The 19,785-nt window shown below is 47.0% G+C and overlaps 1 protein-coding gene across 1 annotated transcript in view; it reads left to right on the top strand.

Moving 5' to 3' along the window:
- MAN1C1 (mannosidase alpha class 1C member 1) overlaps positions 1–17,880 on the top strand; it is a 41,550-nt gene extending 23,670 nt beyond the window's left edge. The window contains exons 3-12 of the mRNA XM_072355645.1: positions 1,260–1,375; positions 2,863–2,943; positions 4,904–4,998; positions 8,156–8,279; positions 9,728–9,821; positions 12,176–12,291; positions 12,445–12,664; positions 14,635–14,807; positions 15,609–15,724; positions 16,355–17,880. Coding sequence (XP_072211746.1) covers positions 1,260–1,375; positions 2,863–2,943; positions 4,904–4,998; positions 8,156–8,279; positions 9,728–9,821; positions 12,176–12,291; positions 12,445–12,664; positions 14,635–14,807; positions 15,609–15,724; positions 16,355–16,478 — 1,259 coding nt within the window. The 3' untranslated portion in view covers positions 16,479–17,880. The remainder of the gene's footprint in view (positions 1–1,259; positions 1,376–2,862; positions 2,944–4,903; positions 4,999–8,155; positions 8,280–9,727; positions 9,822–12,175; positions 12,292–12,444; positions 12,665–14,634; positions 14,808–15,608; positions 15,725–16,354) is intronic.
- Positions 17,881–19,785: the final 1,905 nt, after the last annotated feature.

The raw sequence follows: 19,785 nt of genomic DNA, 5'->3' as shown, positions 1-19,785 counted from the left end.
GAAGATGGCTTCAGTTAGATGAACATTCTGCAAGCCTGGTAGGAATAAATGGATTTCTAGAGGCTGCCTTCATCTCTTCTCCACAGTCCCTGTTTTTTCATGCAGACAGCATCCGAAAGCCAGCAATCTGTGGCTGAGCACTGAAGTCTTGGTTGGGTTTTTATTAAAGCAATGATGTGCTGACTGGCTGAAAAAGTGTCAAAACTGCAGGCTTGTAACATCAACAAAATAAGGCAGGATGCCTTTTGCGCAGGAGACGAGTGCTGAAAGCATAAACGAGCCCTGCAAGAAATGGGTGGGTCTGAGCAATTCTTTGGGTAGGGGCATGATGTCTCTTTTTAATGAGAAAAGCCAAATATTTAAGATTTATGACACGTGTCTCACCTTTGCCCTCCTCTCTTCTCTCCGGTAGTTCCTTGGCTGGGTTTTTCCTCTCAAAGAAAACTACAGCTGAAGTAGAACTGAAGGTGTTGCAGAAGTGCCAGCCTGGTGTGGGCAGGCAGGGATTGCTGGCAGAATGTGGGATGGTGTTTTAAAGTCAGGTAGCAAAACAAAGGAGCTGATGTGAGCCAAACAAAAACATCATCATAACTATAGCCCTGCTGCATTGCATCCACGGAGGGATGGCAGCAAGGCTTCCAAGTGCCCCAACTGCTGCCTTCCATGTGCCATCCCCAGAGACACCCACAGTGTCTGTGATTTGCATGTTGTGCTGATGGCAAACCTTGCATTATGATGTGGTGCAAAAGTACTTTGTGCCTTGGATAATGAACATTGCATCAGGACACAGTGATCAGAGTCCTGTCCTGGTCTCCTGCACGGTACAAATGCAGCCCTCTTCCCTCAGAAGAGGGTTATGCTTAAAACTGAATTAGGAACAGGCTGCATTTGGGTTTGCAGCTGAGCAGAGATTAGAACTGGATCTGCCTGAATGTTTTGTCTGGGACAAGAGCTGGGAAACGAGTCCAAGGGTTGCAGTGATGACTGATGTTTAAAGTGTGGATCTTGAGCTGCTCTTTGGAAGCAGTATTTCTGAATAGTATCAGGCCTTGGAAAATTGGCCTTTCCAGAGCAACATCTTTTGGGTCTCAGAGCTGGTGGGTCCTCCCAGAAGATCTGAGCCTAAGCTGTGTTCACTCTGAGTCCCATCCAGGTATCCCCATTATTGGGACTAGGAACGCCTGCTTATCTCAGCCCCTTCAGAATGACGCAGGGACAAAAAAGATTGCCTTCATCACACTGTTCTGTTTGCAATGCAGGAGGTCTTCGAGGAGCTACGGTGGTAGATGCCTTAGATACTCTGTACATCATGGAACTGGAGGAGGAATTCCAAGAAGCAAAAACGTGGGTGGAGAAGAGTTTTGACTTGAACGTGGTGAGTCTGTTACTGGGAGTGCTTGTGTGTATCGTGGAGCCCTCAGTGCATGTTTGGCCAGTTCTAATTGCAGAGCCCTTTTTAAGAGTCATTTGAGCAGGGGGAGCTTTGAAAGAGGCATTACTTTTGGAGCGAGCTATGTAGATCACTGCTGTCCTTTCCAACCCAAACCATTCGGTGATTACTGGGAGAGCTGATGGAATCACATCAGTGGGATGCAGAGTGTTCACATCAAACCACAGCTCCAACTTCTCTGTTTTAATGCCAGCTTAGTTGTCTGCCATGAAGAAAAATGCATGCAGTTACCTCGTTGTGTGAGTGGGCATGACTGGCATTCACATTCATGAAAGGAAGACCACATTTGATCAGCGTGATGAATGCTCTCAGCACGTTCCTGAATCGATAAACAAGGGACAGAATCAACTGGGAAATAATTCATCTGGATCTCATAAAAGCTTTTAATCTTAGTCTGCGGGATAAGCTGATCAGCAGAGACAAGGATGAATGCTGTGGGTTGATCGGTGGTGTCAGAAAGCCCAGCAGAGAGGAACAGGGAGGTGAAGTCAAAATGGTTCTGTGCAAGTGACTCTGACAGCCCCAAAGAGTGAGGCAGGGATTCCCAGGGCCCAGCTTGAAACTGGATGCCCTGCACTGCCTCCTGCAATTCTCATCTCAAGAGAGCACTTGCTCTGGTTTGTAGCCTGCAGAGAGAACAGCCTGGTGTGCAGAGCCAGGTGTCCCTTCACTTTGCCCTGAAAGTGCTGCGTTGGCAAACTATCTTTCCACATTGCAGCTTTATGCATTTGCATGAGGGTAGGAATCATTTATCATGCAGAATGACCAGCTTGGAGCCTGCGTTCTGTTTTGAATGCAGTCCTTTCTGGCATTTGCTGATCATCGGTTGGGTAGGTAGAGCAACACTTGTTCCAGGTGAGTGGTTCTTGAGTGACTGGTTCAGTGAACCATATCCACCTCTGTCTGCTGTCTCTGGTGCAGACGGCTGTCATGCAGTTCGTCTCTCTCTGAGCACACCCGTGGCTGCATGCACACTGTGGGCCTTCCTGATGCTCTGAACTGAGCTGAGTCCTTGGATGACAGAACCTACCTTGTGCAGGAAGGTATTGAACGGGGACTCTATTGAATGCACTGCAGCCTTCACCAAAAAACAGAGAGGGTTCTTCCATATGGCTGTGCAATTTGTTCTTTAAAACATACATCTCATAGAGCTTTGCAAAGTGTAACCCGAGACAGGGTTGAATGTCTGGGCCATAAATCTGCCTTAACTGATTTAGATATCGTTAGCTGGAGATGAATGGGCAGTTGGGGTGCTTCTCTTCCTGCTATCATTGTAGAGCAAACAAAGTGCATTGAGATGGGAAGGTGTGGAGTCCTGCAGTGGGACTGGGAGACTTTGTCTGCAGTCTGCTCAGCTCAGCTGCCATCTGTGTGTGGACTTGGCAGTCAGGTGTATCGTTGTGTGTTTTCAGAATGGAGAAGCATCCTTGTTCGAGGTGAACATCCGCTACATCGGAGGACTGCTGGCTGCGTACTACTTAACTGGAGAAGAGGTTTGTGTCAGCTGCTCTGTGTGTCACTCTGTTACCAAGGCTGAGCTGAAAGGGTTTCTCCATCAGCTTTTCTCTGAGCGTCGGATGATCTCACCATAACAACAGGCTAAACTTGTTGTTTTTGTGTACATCAAAACACCACTAATATTCTTTAGTTCTCGTGTCATTACTTTGCGTGGCTCATTTGCACAGAGTTTTCCTTTTGTGGGCAGTTTGGATACATTGCTCCGCACTGAAATGCCACTTGCAGCGATGTTTATATTTATTGTTATTCCTTTGTATTCTAAACATGGGCAGTATTACATCAAACATCACTCCAAGTCCTTTTCCAACCAAAGGAAGGCAACTGGTCGGTGGCAGTTGCTCCAAACTTTGCCTGAACAGTCTGCAGCATTAAGTTGTCAGATGAAGTGCCCTGGGGCGCAGGGAAGGAGGGCTTGTCAAGCTGCCAGGCAGGGTTCCTGTATCCTGCTAGCTCGTGTGACAAAGTGGTACAGCTCCATGCTGTGTGCTGGTGCCCAGCAGGTGTGTGCTGGGGGGCTGAGCCCACATTGCGGTGTTGTGGAGCGGCCATTCATGGATGCTGCCTTCCTCCTGCAGTGCTGGTTAAAACAGAAGGCTCTCACTCCTGATTCCCTTCTTTCTCTCAATCCTGATAGAGGCAAAGGCTTAGTGCCATAATCTGTTTTGTAATACAACCAGACTGGAATTTTACAGCTGGCTGTAGAGAGATTAAGAGGTCATTGCTTTGCCCCAGAGGCCTTAGGGAAGCAACAACTCTGTTCCAAGAGGGAGTTTTGTGAGTGAAAGAGCTGTAAGACTGGCTATTAAATGAGACTTTAACTCTTGTGCCATACGCTGACTGTGGCTGTGTTCTGCCTGCTGTAGTCGGATGGGATGGCTCATCACTGCAAAGTGGCACCATTGATCCTTGCAGCAGCTCTGTTAATTGAGTTGCATTTAAATGACTTCCAGGAATGACTTCTGTCTGAATTCTGCCCCGGGAAAGCTCTCAAAGACTCAGTGCGCCCACTCAAGGCCATGCCCAGTCACAGCTTCGGCAGCCTTCAGGTTAACAGCAAAAAGAAACCACATTGAGCTGTAAAACTCCAGCAGTGACCTCTCAAAGTGCAGTCAGCAGCCAGGGCAGTACCTGTCAGATACGCACCAGGTCCAGCCTGGAGAAACTCAAGTCCCTGTCTTCTGGCTTTGACTTCTGAATCAAATCCCTACCTCCTTGTAAGCATATCAATAGGCTGATAGCCCCCAGGAGAGCTCAGGTTTCCTCAGCGCTGTGATTTTAGAGCAGTAAATTCCTTCTTTCTTGGAATTACTGTGACAGCTTGGGCTGATACAGGAGGGGGGTAGAGGTAAAAGGCTTCTGCTTTATCTCTTAAGTCACCTACAAGCTTCTCTTGATCTGGACTAAGCTCTGGAGCAAAGATTAGTGCTTACAGTTTGTTCCAAAATAATTACGTATGATGATTCTGTGCTGCGAGGCACCATAAGCTGTAATTTGATTGGAAAGCTCAAAAACTCGGGCATTATGAATGGGAAGGGAACAGCTTAGCCGTGGAACTGGGAATCCCTCATGGAACTGAGTTGCAAGTTAAAGATTGGTCCTTAGAAGTGGTGCGTTTTGTGGCTACAGTTGACAACACGTAGAGTAACACGCTGTAAATCTGACAAGGCTTCACCCTCGGAAGGTGTCTTTTGATTTTAATTCAGCGTGCATCTCCACGCTGGGAAAATCACAGAGTTTGTGCCTAAAGAACAATCTCTGGGTCAGTTCAGAGCACTGAGGTTGTCAGTCAGATCACTGAAGTGGTAGAGCCGTGTGGGGCAGAGCTTTTAGTTTTTTATAATGGCTGCTTTGAAAAAGTGGGCTTAAAATTGTCCAGGGTGACCCGTGTTCACAAGCAGCCTGTCAAACACTTATCCTCTCTTTCTCTTTTAACAGGTGTTCAAGAGTAAAGCTTTGGAACTCGGAGAGAAACTCTTGCCAGCTTTTAACACCCCTACTGGTATCCCACGTGGCGTCATAAATCTGGGCAGGCAAGACACGCGTCCTTACAAACATGTCATGTTATTATTGAATGTAAAAGACCAGCACCTAAGCAGGAGCAGCAGCAGTTTCTCAGAGCTGCCCTCCCTCTAGTGCAGATTCTTCGAGGTCATTTGTTTTGCCAACTCAGAACCAAGAAGTGCCTTGGCAGAGATTGCAGGTGACTCAAAGCCAGCTGTGTCTTATTCATTTTGGACTATCCACAGTTTCTTCCTTTAATTCTTGGCAGGCCTCCTCGCTGCAGTAACGTTTTCTTCGTTCTCATTTTCTTTGGAAAGGTTATTTGCAGTCTGTACGTTTTGCTGTGTCCCCAATCAGATGCACAGAAATATCCAGGTTCCATTGCTGTAGAGATTTGGAAAGGAATGGGATGGGCCTGACTAACAGAGGAGATACAGATCCTCTATTTCTCTCCCTGCTGGCAGCTCTCAGCAAGGCGTGTAGCTTTCACTTAGAGCCACAGCATTTGATTTCAGGTAGGTGGTGGCCTCTTGCTGGAGTGGAGCTTTGGGAGAACTGGCTTAAATAACTTGTTGAAGGACGCTTGGAAAAGAGAGACAAACTTGCAGGCTGGACTCGCAGTCTCTGATTCTCACCAGCAGACAATAAGGGCTCATTGGTTCTTGATGCCTACTGACAAATTCCCCTGGCTAAAAGCTTCGTGCCAGCTGAGACACAGACAGCAGGAAATGTGGGTTAACAAAAGCCTTTCATCCTCCCCCCTTGCCAAACTCGGAACAGCAGCCATGAAAATCATTACTCATCTCTCAGCCCAGATCTCCTGTTTGGCTCCCATCTGTGAAGTGCAAGACTGTCAGATGTTTGGCTCTTAGTGATCCATTGCTTAAATCCCACTGTCACCCTTTGGTTGTTCCATCTGCATGTGATTCTGCTGCAAATTCAATCCGCTGCCACCAGGACTTGGTCTCTTTTTTACAGGAGAGACATTTTGCTTCTTCTGTAACTGATAAAGACTCGGCATAGAATAACCTTTCACAGAAATGCCAAATCCTCCCGTGCCCTTTGTGAAGACAATTGAAACCATCTGTGTCTGGCGAGACATTCCCTAAATGTTTTGCTGATGACCTTTTCTAAGTGCAAAGAAATAAGAATGAAACTGAGCCCACAATCCGCCATGGTAATGGCATGGGCTCTGGCATCGGGGCCACAAAACTGCTGTGAGGGCTCAGAGCATCAATTGATTTAGGAGTAAGGATGATGTGAGCTGAATCTGTTGTCTTACTGGTGCTGGAATGTGATGGGAGTTATTCGGTTTGAGATAGCGTGTGGAAATGGAAACAGAGCAAAGAAGTGGTGCTGTGAGAACCTGCATGCCAAGCCAAAACCCAGAGGAGTTTTGCAAGGAGGGATTGCCTCACCAGTCCAGCTTCTCCAAGCATATGTTTGTTGCAGAGAGCTCATCAGCTCAAAAGCACAGGTCTTGTATCACCTGTCGGCTTTTGTTGGTGGTAGCTTTAGTAGGTGAGTAGAAACGGTGTTCAGAAATTGGAAACAAACTAAAGTTGTCTTTAAGTCAATTTTTGAGGACCCAAATAGAAAGACATCTCTGTCCGCTCTTCCTGTAGCTAGCTGCCGTTCTCTGCTCCTACACCTCACAGGGCATTTTCCTCTTGTCCCCTCCCCAGAGATGGGTTTCCCTATGTGACAACATGTTCTCACACAGGCTTCAGTATCATGTTCCATAGAGGATCTTGTTTTCCATCCTGGCGATCTGATTGCCATGTTGTCTGCCAGGTCCTAAAGTACATGGTCTTCACAAAAGCTGCTGCTCTGCACTCTGTGTTACGCTGTGATTCCTCTCCTGTTCCAGCTCCATGGTTCCTCTTCTTCACTGCATCCCTAAGTTCTCTGCATTCCCAGATCCTTCCTCATCACCCCCCTCTTCTGGTCTCTCTTTTGGCTTGTCAGTTTTGCTGCTTTGGATTGAGGGAAGATGATACGTTCACTGTGGTGTTGCTGCACTGGGCAGTGTTAAAGGCAAACTCACAAAGGGGCTGTGAAGAGGCACCTTCCTTTGTCTTGCAGATGAGGATCCTTGAAAAGGTGGTTTCTTCTGAGATGCTGTAGAATATGGCACATACAAAGATCCAGTTTGTCTCGTCTTATGCTGAAAAAATGTTTTCCTGCCAGGGGTCATTTTTAGGCTGTTCTTTAACCCCAGGGCAAATAGCAGACATGCTCTGTTTCCTCCAGACCACTTCTCCCTGAGTTTTACTGTGACTTGTCACCCAGAGCTTGGATTCTTGGCAGCAGGGCTCCTACAGGCAGCAGCCTGCTGCATTTTTTGGGTGGAAGTTCCCAGGGGAGGGTTGTCAGCCACTGTGACCCCATAGAGCTGCTGTTGCAATTAACACAGCCCCATTCGACTGCTTCCGAACTCTCATCTAAACGAGCTCAGGAAGCAGTTTGCTTGTGAGGTCATATTTGTTACAACCCGCCTTCAGTGCAGTAATTAGTGATACATAAGAGAACACCAATCGATTAGGGATCAATTAGTCCATTGACACTTGATGTTATTGGGGTACCCATTTTAGCCATGATGTCTTCAAAGTAAAAGTTGGTCGTAGAGCATCCTGACCCTTTGGAGGGAAGGCTGGTGGGTGGCAGTGAGTGACCGAGCTGTCTGAAGCTGGAAGCACGTTGCTTATCTTATAGCTCTTTTTGCCTGGAGGTGATGCAAACTGCTCTGGACCCGGAATGCTTTTCCTTGGCTCACATGGAGGAGAAACCTTTTTTTGCCTCAGAAAGATCATTGGTTTTAGCCTCTTGTAAAGAACATAAGTGCTTCTGTTTTCATAGCCTGGCTTTTAGATGCTCTCCACTCTTCTCCCCCAAAGGCACTGGAAATGTGCTGCCTCATCTGTACCAACCGCAAGCAGTTCTTGCAAAGAGAAGTGAAAATAAAAGCCGTGCTGCTTCTGAGGCAGCTCAGCCCCGCTTCCCTCAGCAAGAACCTACAGCGGCTGTTTTGACCCAGGGGCAGAGGTCACCTTCAGTGTCTGTGCAGCTCTCAGAGAGGTGCAGAGCACAGGAAGGTTTGCATGGTTTGCCACTGGGGCAGCGGGGTGACCTCAGGCTTTGGCTGTGTTTTCCTGGCATTGAAGATTCCCTTTTCTCTCCTTGCAGTGGCATGAGTTGGAGTTGGGGTTGGGCATCTGCCGGAAGCAGCATCTTAGCAGAATTTGGTACCTTGCACTTAGAATTCCTGCACCTCACCGAGCTCTCTGGCAACCCAGTGTTTGCAGAAAAGGCAAGTACTTCCAACTCCATCCTTGGTAACTTCATCCTCATGGGGACAGGGCTGGAGTAGAGCAGCACTTGGGTTTGCCCACAGCAGGGAGCATAGCAGCTGGCCCCTCTTCCCAACACCAGTAAAGCTTGCAGAGGTTTGAGAAACCTTCCAGAGTAGGGTGTGAGTTGAGGAACCTCTATCCTGCAAGGTGCGCAGAGGTCACAAGGCTCAGAGCATCCTATGCACCAGCTCCCTATAAGGGTCACCAGTAGCTCTTGTGGGTCCCATCACACCAGTTGTCTCTGTAAAGCATTAACCCCAATGTTTTCTTTGAGCATTTACATTTGCTGCCAGCCCCTTTGTCTGCCTCTTTCCATCACTTGGAAGGGAGGAAGGGAGAGGTGAGCACTGAAAACATAAGCGGAAGAAGATGCAACAGTGACAGCCAAAATTGCATCTGTATTCCAGGTTCAAACTGTGGCATTTGGAGCCAAACCAAGCCACTGTCCCCAGTGTTTTCCTCTTTGCCTCTTATGCCTGTGGAGTTGTAAGGGCAGAACTTTCCTATTGGACTCCCCTGAGCTGCCCATGTCTGCTCTGTGCTACAGAAATTGGATGGCATTCATCTTTATCCCCTCTGAGAGAGAAAACGTAGGATGACAGGGGCTCAAACAGCTCATCCTGTGGGAGCTGACTTCAGAGAAACAGATCAACTCATTAATTTGCAGCTTGGGACTTGTGTGATTTTAGCAGGAGTAAAATCCATCTGCGTCTTTATTCAAACACCATGCTACTAAAAGTCAGTAAATATTATGCAGCCTGACGACTTAGTTGGAAGCATCAACTGCGGGCTGCAGCCAGCTTTTACACACAGATTGTCTGATTTTATAAAAGGTTTATAGAGCATATTAGCTGCTCTGTAGGCTTTAGTAGAATATTTATGCCGCTTCCCGTTTAATGGCATCCCTTATGGGAAAGGCTTGTTGGATTTAATTGGGGTGAAGCCAAGAGAGGCTTGGGAGTGTAAGACTGTTCTGGCATATTAAAGGGGCTGTTGGTTGTTGGAACTGAAGGCACCAGTGAAGTGACCACATGGTGAACGTAAGTGAGTCACTCATCCCATCCTGTCCATTTGTGTCTTGAAAAAAGAAATCACCTTCCCTGTCCCTTTGGGATTGGTTTTGAACCAATGCTGGGAAAGCACTTCTCATGCTTGCAGAGCTGGGGCCTTGCAGGGCTTTTAGAACCACTGTTAGAATCCCACCGAGCTGGATAGCACTGTGGAGTGCAGCAGGAAGGTCTCTCACTGCAGAGCCACCATCAGCAGGTTCTGCTCGCATGGTGGCTGTGTTCAGCCAGGGGGTGACTCCGGTGAATGGCAGAACTCTCCATGATGGTGAAACCCAATTGGTGTTGGATTTTTTCAGCAGAGGAGTAACACGGCTCCTGTCTCTGTTCTCTCCTAGGTGCTCAACATCCGCAAAGTCCTGAAAAGAGTGGAGAAACCACAGGGCCTTTATCCCAACTTTCTCAGCCCTGTGACGGGGAACTGGGTGCAGCGTAGGTATCAGTTTGTGCTCAGCATCCTGTGTGGTGCATTTTGGTTCTGTCCATTCTTTGTGAGGAAGCAGTTGTCAGAGGCAGAGATTGGCTTGAGCAGAGTCCCAACAAAGTATCTCGAATGATTGCAGCTGTCTCATTAAACCAGAGCTTCTTTCTTTGTCCCACGGATTGATCTTCCCACTCATTCCAACCCCTTTCTGAGCAGTTCAGCTTTCCTTCCACATTCGTCTCTGCTGTGAGATGTTCCACCTGGAAAACGAATTTCCAGCCTTCTCCTTCACCCCTGCAGTGCTGCTTCCTTTGTGTTACTCCCAACAGCTGATGTGACCCCTTCCCAGAAGCAGCCCTGATGCTTCCTATTTGTTAGTGCTGAGAGGAGGAGCACCTGCCTCTTCGACCTGCTGTTGCCATAACTCATCCTGATTGAATCTCTGGGAAACTGAAGAGCTGCGCTTTTAATTCAGACGTCTAAAATACTCAGCTTGATACTCAGGATTAATCTTTTCTACCACTAACTCTATTTCTGTCCGCAAATTTGGCTTTGTTGTTCTGAACTCCTGCTCCTTGGTGACATACAGATGGACCCACTGCCTGCTAGTGCTCACAGCTTATTAAAAGTAGCCTCTGATTATTTTTTCTGGGGTACAGAAGCTCACACAAAAGGAGTATGGGTGTTCATTCTCCTAGACTGTCACGTCATGGGGCAGCTTACAGCACAGACTGCTGCGGCTGTTGCTCATAATGTGACATTTGTGGTCTGAATCCATATTCCAGTGAGAGAAAAGACTAATCAGCCTCTTCTGCATCTACAACACTGCTGATGCGAGATAGATTAGGGCCAAAGTGGGGAGGCAGCTGCTGTCTGCCACAGAGATGTTCCCTGTAGGTGCCAGACTCTCATTTTCTCTCATCATTAAAGCTCTTTGCAGGAAGATGTTTTTCTTGGAATTGCAGTGATTTTCTAAAGAGGCGAATCTTTGACCTGGCTGGGCAGCAATTCTAAACCAAGAGGTAGTGCTGTACCTGTGGTTGTTACCTTCAGGATATCAGGGTGCAGTCCCCTGCTGAAAGGAAAGGTTTGTTTGTGCGCGGTGCCTCGGAGGAAAACACAGGCTGAGCTGCTGCCATATGGAAAGCAATTATGTACCAGAGCTCCTGCTTTGGTGATTTTATGAGCGACACACTTAAGATCACAGAGATCTCTTTGGAGACAGAGCGTGCAGCCCTTGTTTGTAAACACTCTGTGCTCTTTTGTTGTTGTTGTTTTTCTCCTGGATCCATGTGTCTAATCTCACTGTTCTGCTATGGATTGTTCCATGGATCGTTGGACATACCATGCGAGTCATGTTTGCTTTTAAGGTCAGGAAAATGTGTGGCTGTTGCTCTCTCCTACTGGTAGGACTTAGCATTTAGAACAAGCCTTGGGGCATTAGATATGGACAGTAAAAGGGGAAGTAAAAATCTGAGCAGCTAACTCCAGAACCCTGCTGCACCTGCTTACATTTAAAATGAGGAAGCGTGCAGGCACAGAGGTGGACACAGTTAATTAACAGGGACTGTTCAGTCCATGGGAGGTAATTTCTCTTGTTCTTCTAAGAAGGGGCGTTCTTGGCTGCTGCAGAGAGTTGATGTTGCTTTTTTCCCCTGTGGTACGGTTTAAAGGTATTCATCCATCCAGCAGTTCCCTGCAGAAACCTGCAGCTGTCCTTCCTGTGTCAGCGTGTAGTTTGTTAGCGTCCTCCTCTCTGCTAAGGTCAAAGCATCTGATGAGGTAGCCTTGAAAGTCGGAGTTCTCCAGAAGAAAAATACTCAGTGCACATCTTTATACCTGACGCTGCTGTTTTAATACACCAACAGCCTTTCCTATCCCGCTATGAGACAGGAATACCAATGGCAGAACCTGGAGGTCCCCGCAGCATTCCCTTTCTGGCAGCTATAGCTGATCTAACATGCATTTTCCTGAGGCAGGGAGACAGCACCTGGCAGCTTCGTGCAGGTGGAGGTCTGTCAATACCTGCCATTGCACTTTGTTTATGGGACTGGGATTTATGATGACTGCTTCATAAACGAGCAGTATCCCTAAGTTATAGTACTGGTAACTTGGAAAATATGACATCCGGATGGCTTCAGTGAACTTGTAAAACGTTTTATAAAGGGAAAGAAAGCTTTTCTTTGGATTGCACATTCCTCCTTTCTTCCTTTCTAAAGAAGTGATGCTGAAAACTCTTCCTAGAAAACTGGAAAGGAGGAAAGAAAAAGGCATCAAACAGGACATGGTTATTTGCTCTTGCTAACACAGCTACACACTGCACGTCCTGAACCCGAGCTCTTCTTTGGCTTTCCCACTGCAGACCATGTCTCTATTGGAGGGCTTGGAGACAGCTTCTATGAGTACCTCATCAAGTCGTGGCTGATGTCAGACAAGAAGGACTCTGAAGCAAAAAAGATGTACGATGATGCACTAGAGGTACGGAGCGGGGTGGTGCGCTGTGTCTTTGGTGGGGGACGTTGTTCCTCAGATTGTTTCTGCTAGAAGTGTTGTATGTCTTTGAGTTCGCCTGATATTCACTCCTCGCCCTACCCACTAAGTCTCCTAAGATTCTGCTTTTCTCCTCCTTAGGCAATAGAAAAGCACTTGGTCAAAAAATCTGCGGGAGGATTGACCTACATCGCTGAATGGAGGGGCGGCATCTTGGACCACAAAATGGGCCACTTGGCTTGCTTCTCCGGGGGCATGATAGCACTAGGAGCCGAGCATGGGGGAGAAGAGAAGAAGCAACACTACATGGATCTTGCTGCAGAAATAACGAACACGTGTCATGAGTCTTATGCACGCTCAGGTAAACCTGTGGGCTGCCTGGAAACCATTAGTAAGGAAGAGTCTGCAGTTTGATAGACTCGGTTTTCATGTGACAGTGGGTTGCAACAGAGTGTTTTGTGCTTCAGCAACAACTTCATCCCTCCTTCTAGTTTCCACTTGTTTTTTATCTAGAAGAGAGAACTGTCTTTTGCATAGCAGACAGCTGGAGGGACAGACAGATGTGTGCTCTTGTGGTAGAGCTGGGAGATGAAGCCAGAGCTGAACCATAGGCCTGCCTCCCAGTCCCAGAGCAGTCCCAGAAGTAGCCTTCTCCCAGCAAGACTACAGATCAAGTCTGTCCTTTCACATCCCTGTGCAAACAAAAGCAGGAGATTAACAGTGGTTAACTGCAAGGTGCCCCACTGTATGGAGCAGAGCAGCTGAGAAGGCCAGCAGGAGACCTGCAGCTGCTGATAGGAACTGGAAAAATGAAATTACTCATCCCTTCCCTGCTGTCTAAGGAGAGACTGGTTAAGTCTTTCATTTTCACAAGTCCAGTACGATGTATTTTACCTGCACAGTGTGCTTATCAGTTGGTGCTTTGGGAGAGCAGTGACTGGCAATGAATGAGAGACTGGGTAAATTTTCTGCCTACAGGGCTTTCAGCAAGATAAGCTTGCTTTGGACTCTACTCCTTTCTTTGAAAGCATCTCTATAGCTCTTCTGAGCCTGCAGGCAGAAAAGCAGCAGTCACCTTTCCAAGACCTTGTCAAACACATCCTGTCTGCACTGCTCGCAAAGATTGTTTCACCAAATCAGCAAGGCTGTATTGGCAGTTGTGGTCTGGCACACTTGCCTAACAAGCTTTAGGTTAACCTGAAATTATATTTGCAAATAGGGTAGGTGATTTTTTTAGTGTTTCCCCCCCCAGCTCTTAGAGAAATAAAGCAAATCTCCCAAACTAAAAATCCCCTGGCTGTGAGTGCCTGCAGCCACTTTTCACCTTTAAGAGTATCCATCAGCATAAAAAGGACAATGGCAGGCCTGCCTACACTGATTACAGTGCTGTCATCTCTGCAGGCTCATTGTTTGCAGAGGGTCTGTGCACCAGCTCTCAGCAAATAGCACAACCGGCAGACACTGTTAGATCCCCACGTAGATAGGAGGGCCCAGAGAAAGTGTGCAAAGTACGTATAAAAATAAAATGACTGCCTGAAACGCAGCCATGTGATGAATGTGGAGGTGCAGCAAGAGAAGCCTGATGTGGCACGGTGATGGAAGTACGTCTTGAAGGTGCGATCTGAGTGCTAGCTGATGTTTGTGAGAGATTGAGAGCTTTGCGTAAGGGGCACTCAAAAAATATCAAGGTACTTGTCATGTTTTATTCATGAATATCAGTGAAATGGATTAAGCTTTGCCCATCCACATGATGTCCTTTTTTTAAGGCTGTCAGTAGACCAAGAAGGAAAGGCAGAGGAAGTGGTTGCAGGTCCCAGGTACCTCCCCTTGTAGCTTCCATGCACCAGTGCAGTTGAAGTGGCTCAATCTGCTCTACTGGTGACTGTGAAACAACAACCCCCCAGTCTAGGAGCAGCACATTGATATCCACATCGATACCCCAGTGGTGGCAGGTTCAGTCACAGGGTCTGACTTTTCTCCTTGAGGCGTTAGGAAATGGTCAGCCTCTCTGTATGCTCTCACCTGGGCCCTGAGCTTGCTTGCAGTGATGAACTCTGCTCTCTTCACACTCAGATCTGGTCCAGGTCTTTGTTTTTTTTTTGTCAGTTGTATTCACCCTCAGAAATGTTTCATCCTCAGCTTAAATGATAACCAGACACACCACAGGATGAGCAGCAACTCTGACACGTGCACACAGGCAGGACTGATCTTCTCTTCTGACCTCATGCAAGCTTGAGTCAAATGTCTGCATCCTGAGCAGCATAAAAGCACCTGGACAGTCTGTTTACTTGCTTGCTCAAACTGATTATTACCGTGTGTGATTTTGTTTAGATACCAAACTTGGCCCTGAAGCCTTTCGTTTTGATGCTGGAACTGAAGCCATGGCAACCAGACTCAGCGAGCGCTACTACATCCTGCGCCCAGAAGTGGTGGAAAGCTACGTGTACATGTGGAGGCTGACACACGATGTCAAGTACAGGCAGTGGGGCTGGGAGGTCGTGAAGGTATGGCTGGAAAGCTCTCATGCAGGCTGCTGGATTCTAACAAGAATCTCTCCTTTGAGTTAGGAAAAAGAGCAGGAATTACTTAAAGCGGGAGGGATTGAGAAGCGTTTGCAGTGGGGCAGAAGGAAACAAAATAGCTCCATTCTGTGCCGCTTCTTTGCTGGTTGTAGCGAATGTTTTCTTCACCTTTTTGGGCTCTACTGAAATCAGTCAATAGAGCCAAAGTTCATGGAGAAGAGAGTGCTGCAGCCTGCAAAACCTGATGTTGATGTGACAGCTTTCTGCAAAGAGGAGTCAGCCTTGTATCTGGAGTGCTCTGAACCATTGGTTTCGAGTTCACCAGGGAAAATGAGCAAGCCTGGCTTTGCCCTTTGTCTTATTGTCTTCTTCCCCCTACAACATCCCAGCCAGAAAGTCCCTCACCTCTTCCTAGCTCGTATTGTTTGGCTGCTGCCCTGCATCGTAGCAAGGGCTGCATTTCAGTGGCAGAACCATCATTCATCGGTACGCTGGAAAAGAGGCTCTGCAAGCAGCTGGAGTTGCCACTTGAGATCTGTTTTTGCTGTGTGTAATGTCAATGTCAATCTATCACCCAGCTGAGGCAGTTTATGTTCCTCTTGCTGTTGCATTAGAGCTAACTTTATTCCTGGAGGCTGGAGTAACCACCGGTTAACTTCAGCTTCTGCCTCTCACTGCTACGAACTCTGGATTTGGTTTGTAAAGTGGACTTTCAATGCAGCCCACAATTACTGTGTCGGTCCGTCCTGTCGTGTGTTACTGAGATTTCTTCTCCTTTCTCAGGCTCTGGAAAAACACTGCAGAGTAGAGGCTGGTTTTTCTGGCATCCGAGATGTTTACACCACGGTCCCAACCCATGACAACATGCAACAGAGTTTTTTCCTTGCAGAGACTCTGAAGTAAGTCTGGTATCACAAAGGTCATGTCAGAATAGCACAAAATTCTTGCAAGATCAACAGTTTTGCCTGCATAAATCTCTATTAAGGAAAGCTTTCTAATTTTCTGTGGGGAAATTTGGGCCAAGGATATGGGTGTGGCAAAGCATTTAGTAACATCCTCTGTAGAACTATTGCTGTTAGAGGCAGCCTGCAGGACTCTTCTTATGTGCTGGGTTTAAAGGATGACTCTTCCTGCCAACCAAAGCTATTCTAAACGAGTGGGAAGCTCTGGTGGTTTAAGTGTCAGCTGTCCCCTCTGTCAGGTTAATGCCCCACACAAAGGTTTGACTGTGGTGTGGATTTGCTGTCCCTTGCTGCAGAGCTGCCTCTGGTAGTGGCTTGAGGTAGCGTTTGTGGGGTGGCTGAGCACAGGAGCTCGCACCACTTTGCTGTGCTTCATCCAGGGATGGCAGCTTTCAGCAAGAGAGTGGAGCAGGCTGTCGGGAAACCTGTCACCATGGGTTGTGAGAGCTGAGGCTAGCAGCAGCCCCATCACAGTCTGACTCTCTTGTGCATGCTTGGAGTCCCACCTGAGCTTCTTTTAATCTCCCCTTGTGTCCATCTCCTTCCCTCTTGCCCCGATGGCTGCAGGTACCTCTACCTTCTGTTCTGTGAAGACGACGTGCTGTCTCTGGACGACTGGGTGTTCAACACGGAGGCTCACCCCCTGCCAGTCAACCACTCAAACTTTAAAGCTAAAGCAAGTGTGCAATAGTGAGGCCATTGCCCAGCACCCTGCGCCCACAACATCGGCAGGTTACTGCATTTCCTTTCCATTAAAGGAATTTGTGTCATTCCTGAAATGGTATTTTGGGGCACAAGTCCAATTCCGGACAGTATTCTATTGGGAAGATGAAACCATGACGTAAGCACCTTATTTTCCTCTGTGAGGAGCTCTAATAGCCTGATAATGAGACGTTTATTCTGGGCCATACTGTACACAGTTCACAGACATTCCTTTCTACAGAGAATTTATATGAAATCCACTGACTTTGCTTTCTAGTGGCCAAAGGACTGGAGGTTTTCCATCAACCAGACCTCCCCACAACACATACACACTCCTCCTTCCATTTTTGCTTTCATTTTTGCCTTTTATATACCGTTGGATTTATCACCTTTCTAATTATCACTTTTCAATCTCCTGTGCTTTCCAAGTGGTGTCAAAACTGTAACTGAAGCAAAACCTGTCAGCGAAATTCTTTATCCTGATGTATTTTTATAGTCTTCTTTTTTTTTCTCCCCCGTGCTCTGAAAACACATTTACAACACATCGAATCCCATTTCACTTTCCAGTATCGTTTCTGTGCTTTTCTACTTTTATTTGGAACTCAATGTTACGAATCCCTTGTAATAATTCCACTGCTGTAATAGTCAGATCCGTGAAACAGAATATAGGTCTTGTTAAATAAAAAAGCATTTCTGGGTTGATCCTACTTTAAAGCCATAGGCCGAAGGCTTGTTACGTTGTGCTTGTTGAAATGACTGGTTGGTTTCAGGAATGTTGCTCGAGATATGTTGATTTCCAGCATTATTTGCCAGAATACAGCAGTTCCCACCTGCACCACTGTTTGAAATTGCTTGCTCACTGTCTGCTATAGGTTAGCAGGAGTTCTACTGGAGATCTTGTTTTCTAGCAGAAATGAAATGAATAATCCCCAGGTAAGTTTGCTTCTGGAATGAAGTAACAGGAGGAAAAAGGAAGTAAAAAATGGAAGCCGGATTGTTCTGTGTGTTCCTGCTGTTCGCCCTGTGTGTGCTCAGTGTGTGACTCTGAGCAGAGATGGCTGTGCTGAGATCCTGGGAGCCGTGGAGCCCTTCCTTAGCAGTGTGGGTTAGCAGTTCTTGCAGCTGGGGCTGGATGTGGGCTCCTTGCTCCTGCCTGTCTTTCTTCTGGCCATTGCAAAGCTGCACAGCCATTAGAGCATTTTTCCCCCCCATTTGGAGTTGTTTGGAGCAAGTTGTGGGAACAAAAAATGTGTGTTTTGAAATCCATGGTTGTGAATTTGCCCAGGAGAAATCAGGTTATCAAATATGGAGTTATCTCTGTTCCCTGGGTAATGCTGCGGACTGGCAAGCTTGGCCTAGAGGAATGGTTATTGGTAAATAAACATGTTGGGAACGAATAGGCTTATCTGAGGGATCTGATTTCTGGCAAGTCAGCTGAGCCCAGGTAATATCTATAATGGATTGAAGGAATTCCATATGTTTAAAATCTGTGTGCTTGGAGTCACTCAGAACAGTTTGCCTGGTAAAGCATAACTCCCAATAGGGTATCTCTGTGTGTCTTTAGAAACAGACCCTTGGAGCAGGGTTAAAACTCTGCTCTGCTCTTCCACATCATTGAGCAGGGATGGTATTAGTAAAGTTGCACACATTTATGGAGGAAATCTACTGCTTTTTTGCAGTTCAGTGGCTGCGTTACCAATAAGTTTCTTTAGCTGCCCGGCAGGTCTGTTGATGTAAAGCTTATTGATGGATAAGTTTGCTTACCACAACACTCGTATGGAGGTTGGCACCAGTCACACACACACACACACACACACACACACACACACACACACACAAAGCTTTTTGTTGCAAACATCCACCCTTAAAATATCCACTCCTGCAGACTGCAGTTGTGCACACACCTCTGGCTGTGCTTACAGATACTCACGGTTAGTCGCTCAAGTCAGTGGATTAATCACAGGCATTGCATTAAGCGTGTCTGCGTTTAGCAGGAGTAAAGATTGGCTCCAAGGATCAGCTTTGTTCCGAGGCATAGCCCTGAGCCACAACTGGGGCTCTTCTGTCCTACAGCAATGGAGGTAATGAAAATGTTTGCCTCAGTGCTGTTCTGAAATGCTTCTGCTCTCTCTTCACTGCCTGAGCCTTGGCTGGATGCTCGCAGGGCCCTCAGCCCTGGGATTTCAGCTCTTATCTTGCACCCACCCTGTATGCTTCCCACTATTTGGGAGTGGGAGGATTTTATGTGTTTGTCCACATGGAAACCCCTCGGTTGTCATACTTCAAGTAGATTAATGGGGCGTTAACGCTTGAGCCAGAGATTTCACTTTAACAGAAAGGATGTGAAAAGATGGATGTCCTTGGGCTGCTTTCCTGCCTCTTGCTTTCATGCCCCACGTTGGGTGCATGACTTGGATGTGGTTTAATGAACGTGCTGGGGGTGGGTTGATGGTTGGACTGGATGATCCTAGAGGTCTTTTCCAACCTTTATGAGCCTGTGATTCAATCATGCTGTTGATATGTGGTGTTTTGTACTTTAGAGTCACCTTACCAGGAAACGTATCAGCCTGGGTTCTTTCCTATTTCCTACTGGATGCTCTCTTGAAATGTCTGAACCAAACTAAACGCTGCAGCTTTGCTGCCCATTCCTTTTAACCATGTCTGCCTGTGTAGTTTTGTGTTGCAGTGCATCCACTATGGGATGCAAGCTGCAATAAATGCATCTCAGTAATTCTTATCCCCTTTGAGAGGCCCCATTTGAAGCCAGATTTCCATACTCCCATTCCTTCCTGCTTTCCAAAGGATTTTTTGGGCTGCAATCTGACCGGCACTCGCTTCCTCTGGGGCTGTTCTGTTTCCAGGTACTTTGTCCATTCGTGGGCAGAACTCCAATTTTAATGCTGCCTTCCATTACGTAATGATCACTTTGACTTTAAAACAGACCAGGTTCCAGGCTGTGGGAATAAGGCTGTAAATTGAAATGAGGACGGGGTTTCTCTCAGATCATAGCACTGTGGTGCTATGTTCTCTGTGTATTCCAGCACATGGATAAACCTGTCCTACTCTGGAGGATTTCCTTTGATACAAGGGTGGGCCACTCCACAGATGTCTGAATTTCTTCCTCAGTACTGAGATGTCTAATCTCAAGAACCAGCAGCACAGAGACAGAAGTTGGTTTTGTCCTCCTTGGAGGAGAATTGGTTCCCAGCAGATGCCCTGAATTACTTCACCTTTTGTCCTTGGTTCTTCTTCCTACCAAATAATTCAACTCTGTCATTTTTTATATGCTTGCTGAT

Source organism: Excalfactoria chinensis, chromosome 22 (assembly GCF_039878825.1).
Source record: "Excalfactoria chinensis isolate bCotChi1 chromosome 22, bCotChi1.hap2, whole genome shotgun sequence".
NCBI classification, from domain to species: domain Eukaryota; kingdom Metazoa; phylum Chordata; class Aves; order Galliformes; family Phasianidae; genus Excalfactoria; species Excalfactoria chinensis.
Note: the sequence above shows the minus strand (reverse complement) of the source record. Positions and strands in the feature narration are given on the sequence as shown.